Below are 7,590 nucleotides of genomic sequence, written 5' to 3'. Positions count from 1 at the left end.
GCCACGCAGCGAGGGAATTGCGGGACGTGAAGCCAGGCAATCCGGCTGTCCCAGCCTCCGCTTGGTGGCCGGGTAGCGCCCCCAATCACTGCGGCGTGTGCGCGCCTGTTCGGAGCGTGTGTGCACGCCGGGAGGCCGGCCCGGGGGCAGAGAGCGCGGTCGGGGCGGGGCGGGGCCAGCGGCGGGCAGCGGGCGGGGCTTGGGCCGGGCCCCCGTCCCCGCCCTCCGGCCCCGCCTGCCCGGCTGCGCGCAGAGAGGAGGCGGCGGCGCTGGGCGCGGGGAGTTGGCGGGTGGCGAAGAGCGTGGAGCCGGAGCCGGACGCCGCCGCCGCCGCCGCCGCTGCCGCCGCCGCCACCTGCGTGGCCGTCATCAAGGTAGGGCGGCCCGCGCCGCCGGCAGCGCCTTCCCGGTCTGCGCGATGGGGGCGTCGGCAGGGCGTGCGCGCTGTGCCTCCGGCTGCAGCTCCCGGGGAGGGAGGGATGCTGGGCTCGGCGCGCCGCGGGGGACCGGCGAGGCGCGGGGGGACCTGGCTTCCAGCCCCTTCGCGTGACCTTGCACGAAGCACTGCTCCTCTCCAGGCCTCAGTTTCCCCATCGGGATAGCGGGCGCAATGGTGCCCCCTCTTCGCCGGATTGTTGGGAGGGGCCGCCGCAAGATCCGCGCTCCCGACGGCTCGGGCCGGGATACGCACTGTCTGCACCGCCCACCCCTTCCCGGGGTGAGGGCGGCTCACCCTGGGCGCGGCCAGCCAGTCCCGACAGGCCCCTGTTGTGGCCCGAGTGCCCTAGGAGACGCATATTGGGACCCTTCCCCTCTTGGCTGCGTTACCTACTGGGCCTCAGCTTCCCGGCACGGGAAACAGTCGCGGGTGCGGGGATGGGGGGACCCCAGGTCCCTGCTCAGCCGACCTGGGCTTGTGGGTGGGGCGATCAGAGTCTGCCTGCCAAGACCGGCCTCGTGGTCGTCTGGGGCTGGAGGAGCCCTAGGCTGGACCTGGCTGGACCCTCAGCCGCACACCTGCCTGGACCAGACCCATGCAAGTACCTGGATTTAGAGAATGGTGTAGGACGGCCCCATCCCCTTCCCAGCTCCGGCCAGCTGCAAGTGCCTAGCCCTGTGTCTAGCCCGGTGTGACAAGGCTGACTCGCAGCCACACCTGGACCTCAGAGGGCCAACAGCGCCAAGAGGGCTGGGTCTGAGTGGGATTGGGGCATGGGGCAGACGTGTCTGAGGGACTGTGGGTCCAGGCTCTCTGGGTAAAACAGATCTATGGCCTCTGGCCAAGCCCCTCTGTTAGATCCCTTCTGGAAGTCTTGCTGCCCGTTGTACACTCCTTATGGTGAGGATGTCACCAGCTGCAAACCAAGCTGGACTCTGCTTCCTAGTCACTGCCCCTCACGCTGCTCCTGCGCTGGGCACAGCATCCGACCCTTCCTCCTTCCCACGCCCCCCCCCCCGCGCTGAGGGGAGCAAGGCAAAAAGAGGGAGCTGAGGTGTCTGCCCCAGCAGGCTGTGGGGCCTCCCCCGCCTGGGGCTAGTTCAGAGCCCACCTGTGCAGCAGGCCTGGAACCTGGTCCTGAGCTTCCTGCACCTCCTGCATACCTTCTGGGGGGTCTGGGGTGAGAAGGGGGGCTGGCCCCCTCTCTAAGCCCTTCCTGTCTATGGGGTCTCTTCCCCACTTCTCCCCTAATGCCTGCCCTGATGGAAGGAGCAGTTTCTGGGAGTTCTGGGAGTTCAGTTCTGAGTTTCTGGTCTCTCTTGTCCCCCTGATGGCCTGTCCCTCACCCAGGGGCTTTCTCACAGCCAAAGAAAGGAAGGGATTCCTGGGCAGGTGATGAGCTCCCTGTCATCGTAGTTATTCAAGCAGAGGCTGAGTGAGCATATGCTGGGGATGAGCTGACTTTGCTGAAAGTCAGTGGGATTCGAGGGCTGAAGTAGGGTGCATTTGGCCTTGCCCTTTAGCCATGGTGGAGCTGCACAGGGCTTGGAGCTGCTTTTATCCCCTTGTAAAAGCAGAGTAAGTGTAGTGCTGTCCCATGAGCCCAGCTCCAACGCACAGACTTAAGTGCTACCTTAAGTCTCCTATCATCTTGAAACATGTATAATCTGGGCCCCGTTTTCCTGCTCGGCTAGTTCAAGCCATTTTGGCCTGATTTAGAAGCATGGCAGATTCTGGTTATTAAAAAGTCATCCAATGGTAATAATTTTAAAATACACCATGGTATTACAGAATGTATGAGCCAAATGGAGCCTTAAGAAGTCATGACATCCAACTCCCTCATTTTACAGATAGGCATCCCCTGTTCCCAGAGGGAATATGACAGGCCAAAGGTCAGGCCACAAACCAGCACCTGAGCCCAGGGATCCTGATTCTAAGACTAGAGTAGTTTTTGTTTTTGTTTAACACATACCATATAATAAATGCAAGCAGTCTGTAGTTATTCCTTTTAAATTAGCAAAAATAAAAACAAAAGGATAAAAACTCTGTGTCGGCAAGGCTGTAGGGATTTGCCCATGGCACTTAATTTTGCAGGTTGGTAGCCTATTATTGTGAAAATGATCCTACCTGCCCTTTGTCCCTAGCTGCCTACTTTGGGGACTTTACCCTAAGGAAGTAACTATACAGAGACACATATGTAGTGCTGTTATTGGTAAGACGTTGTCTTATACTGAGGAAGCTCTCAGTGTTTCATCTGAGGCTTGATAAACATTTTATTTTAAAAATATAGCTTAAAAAATAGTGACACTGAAGCTTACATTACCGGAGTCTGGCCAGGGTAGAAGCAATGTAGTCCAGAGGAAAGACTATGAGGCTAAAATCAGTAGACATAGATTCCAGGACAAACTCCTCTGCCCCCACTGTGTGACCTTAATTCAGTCCCTTCCCTTCTCTGGACCTCACTTTCCCCATCTGTAAAATGGGGGTAGACTCAGTGATTGTTAAATGTGTTTCAGCTCTTGCAACCTACATACTAGATTTAGCAAATCTCTGTAACATACCCTTTTATTGGAAGGAATTTCCCCATGATTAAATGAATCCCCTTAGAGGCAGGCAGCTAGTCCCCTCCACGAGGGGTTTTAGCCTTAAACTTTTGCTATTTTTAAATGACCAGAACCTGGATTGTTTTCGAGTTTGTGTGTTTTTATCTTCTCTATCAAATCTCAGAAGGTCCAGAACATAATTCTGCAGGATCCTCTATTATTTTAGGTCTATAGTTAGTGCCTTGCCTCCTTCAGAACAGATTGGAGGTACTTTGTCATCACGCCTGATCTGAAGGGCCAGGAGTAGGTGACTTCACTTCTGTGTGCAAACATTTATTGGGTGCCTGCTGTATACCATGCCATGAGGTGCCTCCTGGGGGTCGGCAGGCTGCTGTGGGAAATATATTAGGTTAAACCATATGAAAAGCCAACATTTGTTTTTGACTTATAAAAAAAATGGCAGTTTCATTTGGTTCAACCTAAATGGGAAAAGGTACACAGGTAATTAAGGAGCAGTGTGCTCCTTACAATAAGTGAGAGACTGGCAGGGTGCAGTGGGGACTAAGATGGTGTGATTATAAGCTTGGAGAAGTCAAGGAGGAGGGGCTGGGAGCCTCCCCTTGGAGTGGGGGCTGACAGTAAACAAACAGGCCAGAAAGATCTGCCCTGAAAGAGCTTACAGTCAGATGGGGGAAAAGGCAGACAATAAACACCAAGTAACATAGATGGTGATAAATGACATGGAGCAAATAAAACATGAGGTGTGTGAAGTGGGTGGGAAGAGGGGTTGCAGCTTTAACTAGGGTGGTCTCAGGGGCTCATTCAGAAGGTGACTTTTAGGCAAAGGCTTGAAGGAGGAGAGGGAGTGAGCTGGGCTGATTTCTGGGGTGAGATCCATCCAGATGGAGGGAAAAAGCTAGTGCAAAAAGTCCTAAGTAGGACTCTGCCTGGCATGTCCAGAGAAGAAAGAGTGGGCTGGAACAGAGTGGGCTGGAACGGAGTGAGGGAGGGAGAAGAGGCAGGGAGGAGGTCGGAGAGCCACTGAGCTAGATCGTGTACCTCACTGTGTACAGCGTGGAATGCTACATGTTTTTGAGGGAGCTGCTGTTTTTACCTCTCTTTCAGTTACGAAAACAAAGGTACAGAAAAGTTAAGTAACTTGTTGAAACTGTGTGTCATGGAGAAGCTAGGGCTTCTAGTCAAAGGCAGTGGGGAGCCATGGAAGGCTTTTGAACAGGCCAGGAGCATGGCCAGATTTGAGTATTAGTGTGATTCCTCTGCGGTTGTCGTGGTCTGAATGTTTATATCCCCCCCAAAATTCATATGTGGAAATCCTGATCCCCAAAGTGATGGTATTAGGAGGTGGGGCTTTGAGAGGTTATTAGGTCATGAAGGTGGAACCCTCATAATGTGATTGATGCCCTTATAAATGAGGCCCCAGAGATACCCTCACCTCTTCCACCATTCGAGAATGTAGCAAGACGGCACCACTGTGAACCAGGAAGTGGACCCTCACCAGACACCAAACCTGTTGTCTTCATCTTGGATATCTCCAGAACTGTGAGAAATAAATTTTTGTTGTTTGTAAGCCACCTAGTTTGTGGTATTTTGATGTAGCAGCCTGAATGGACTAAGGCAGGGGTGCACATTGTGTAAATAGTGCAGGCCAAGAGTGCCGAGCTTAGAGCCAGGCAGGAACGTGGGGCAGAGGACCTGAGAACTTGGTGCCAGGGGAGAGCTGGGGGGTCCAGGCCAGGTGAGCAGGAGGAGAAAGCCAGGCTGGCTCTGGGCTTATTTATTTAACAAATTCTTACTTAGTACTTCGTATGCTGCTCCAAGCTCTGTCTAAGATCTTACACATATTAAGCCACTCCTCATAACAACTTGTGGGTTTGGCCAGGCGTGGTGGCTCATGCCTATAATCCTAGCACTCTGGGAGGCCAAGGCAGGAGGATTGCTTGAGCTCAGGAGTTCGAGACCAGCCTGAGCAAGAGCAAGACCTTGTCTCTACCAAAAAGAAAGGAAAAAAAAATTTAAAAAAAGAAAAAAAAATCAACTTGTGGGTTTGATACTATTACTTTTATTGTTCCCATTTTTAAATGGATATATTATGTTGTATATCAATTATATCTCAACAAATACAAAGAAATTTACAAAGAAAATTTACAAATACATTTTTTATTATGTATACTTGATGATTGATGATAATGGAGAATTTTAGAAAAAGAGAGGGAAATAGACAGAAAATCAGTTACCCATATCTTTTCTTCTCATCCCAGATAATCAGTATAAATGTTTTTGTATATTTACTTTCAGTCTTTCTTCTATTATTCTCATTTTAAAGATGAGACGCTGAGGTGCAGAGAAGTTGGGCATGTTGCCTAGGGTCAGACATTTGAATCCATGCCATCTGCCCCCGGTGTCCGGGCTCTTAATCGCTACGCTGTGCTACCTGTAGGCAAACCTTGGAATGTCCAAGTTGGTGGGTTCCATTAAGACATCCATCCCAGCCCCAGCCCTCCTCCCAGCCACCCCACTCGTGGCATCCTTTCACAGATAGGGAAAATGAGGCCCAATGGGAGGTGGGGCCTTGCTTAGTATCCATCAGCCAGCCAGGAGCACATACGTGAGGTCTGGTTCAAATACGATTTAGGGAGCTGAGAATTTGCACAGGGTTAATGTGACAGCTGCTTCCATCCTGGCCTTGAGCCTGGAGTTTGCAAGGGGCTGGCAAATGGCATGACACTGCCCACAGGGAGTGTGGGGGACTACTAGGGCAGGCCTGTGTTCCCTGGGCCCAAGGGTCTTGTTTCTCCAGCCAGCCCTGGGTGGGAGGTGGCCAGGTGATGAGGAGAGTTTGGGGCTTTGCCAAGGCTGCAGGGCCCCTGAGAGTTTTCTCCTGTCCTCTGACTGTGCATTTATTTCTGGCTCTGGTGCCAGCAAGCTCCTGGGGCCGCCTGCTGCCAGGAATGCAGCCCTGGCTTTCAGCCCCAGCTCAGCCACTGAGTGGCCCGGGGCCAGGGTCTCTCCCTCCCCACCTGCAAAATGGCATCATAATGGTCCCAGCCACAGGATGAAATGGCAAGTGCACGGGAAGTGTTTGCACAGGGTGTGGCCCATGGCAGTGCTCAAGAAATGGTCAGCTCCTGTGGCTGTTCCTAAGGCTGTCCCAGGGTGTTGGGCCCAGGGCCGGGAATCGAGATCACCATAGACAGAGCCCCCTCCCGCCAACCCTCCCTTCACACCTGCCTGGACCAGGTAGGGCCTGGCCAGTAAAAGAGAAGATAGAAATGAACTTCAGGCAGTGGTTTGGATTTGGAGATTGCAAACGACAAGGGACACAGCGGAACAAAAGAACCCAGGCCTATAAGGAAGGAGACCTGACCTCACCGCCAACATGCTCTTTAGGCAAGTCCTGTCCCTTCTTTATGCCTCAGTGTCCCCATCGGTAAAAGAGAGACAATATTTCCTGCCTTGTTCACTGTACTGAACTTCACCTCAGCAGCCATCTGTTGAGGTTTTCCTATGCTTGGGGGTGTGGATGTGGACAAGCCAGAGGCATCACAGCCTGGGAGGGCTCACAGCCTGCTGGGGAGCTGCAGTTAGCGTAGGGAACCCCGGAGCTGGCAGCCCTCTAGGAGGGGCATCTAGCCCAGCCTGGGGTGGCTGAGGGGCCGGGGAAGGCCCTTCGGCAGATGATGCCTGACCTGGGTTGTTGGTGGGGTTTGGAGTTGGCTGGACCATGAAGGGGAGGAAAACAAGGGCAGATATTGGGAAAACCACCCCACCTCTCCCATCCTCAGTTTATTCATCTATAAAATGGAGATAATGAGTACCTGCTCTGCCTAATTTATAGAGTGCTGTAGGACTTCGAAATTGGATAAAGGGTATGGAAGCACTTTATGGAGTATAAAATGCCGAGCACCTGTTCATTGTTGTTTATTGTGATTTCTGGAGCCCCTGGGGGTTAGGGAAATACCAGGCCAACATGTGGGGCTGGGAGAGCTTCCGGTAGGTTTTGAAAGGCCTACAGTCAGATCAGACAGAGACAGACAGCCACCATTAACCGCATACCCCTTGATTTAAGAGCTCGAGAGTATTTCTGTGCCTGGGTGTGGCTTTGCTTGGAGGAGGCCCAGAGGCAGCCATTGCCCAATCACAGATCACAGCCCTGCTCTGAGGAAACCCAGAGAGGCCTGGGTGCTGGGGTCGGGCCCCAGGCACCTGATGGAAGGGCTGTGGGGACCTGCCAGGTGAAGGGGTGGAGGGAGGACCTGGGGGCATGGGGGAGAGCCAGGAAGAAACCAGTCTGCAGAGAGAGGGCTGGATGTTGCAGTAGCTGGAAAAGCAAGTGAAAGAGCAGTATGTGTGGAATGAGCCTGTTTGGGTTTGAATGTGAGGAGGTGTCTACATACACACATGTAGACATAATAAAATATTCAGATGGACAGACATCAAGCTGGTTATCAACCGAATTTTTCTTTTGTCTTTTCTATATTTTGAAATTTTTATACATGATAGATGACTTATTTATGTAAAGTTGTCACTAAGTGTACACCCCCTCAGGATCTGGGGGGTGGGGATTGGTTCTAGGACCCCCGAGGATAC

General features: G+C 52.7%; 1 protein-coding gene across 2 annotated transcripts in view; it reads left to right on the top strand.

Annotated features, from left to right (window-relative positions):
• Positions 1-233: 233 nt before the first annotated feature.
• The window catches only part of CORO2A (coronin 2A), a 53,223-nt gene continuing 45,866 nt past the window's right edge, over positions 234-7,590 (top strand). The window contains exon 1 of one of the 2 annotated variants that reach the window (XM_012769030.3): positions 234-374. Coding sequence is in view for 1 of the 2 variants with exons in the window: in XM_012769028.3 (XP_012624482.1) it covers positions 6,273-6,390 (118 nt within the window). In the remaining variant the exon portion in view is untranslated. Of the gene's footprint in view, positions 375-5,918; positions 6,391-7,590 lie in introns of those variants that run through there. The other variant, XM_012769028.3, reaches the window with a different exon arrangement.

Source organism: Microcebus murinus, chromosome 12 (assembly GCF_040939455.1).
Source record: "Microcebus murinus isolate Inina chromosome 12, M.murinus_Inina_mat1.0, whole genome shotgun sequence".
Taxonomy (NCBI): Eukaryota; Metazoa; Chordata; class Mammalia; order Primates; family Cheirogaleidae; genus Microcebus; species Microcebus murinus.
Note: the sequence above shows the minus strand (reverse complement) of the source record. Positions and strands in the feature narration are given on the sequence as shown.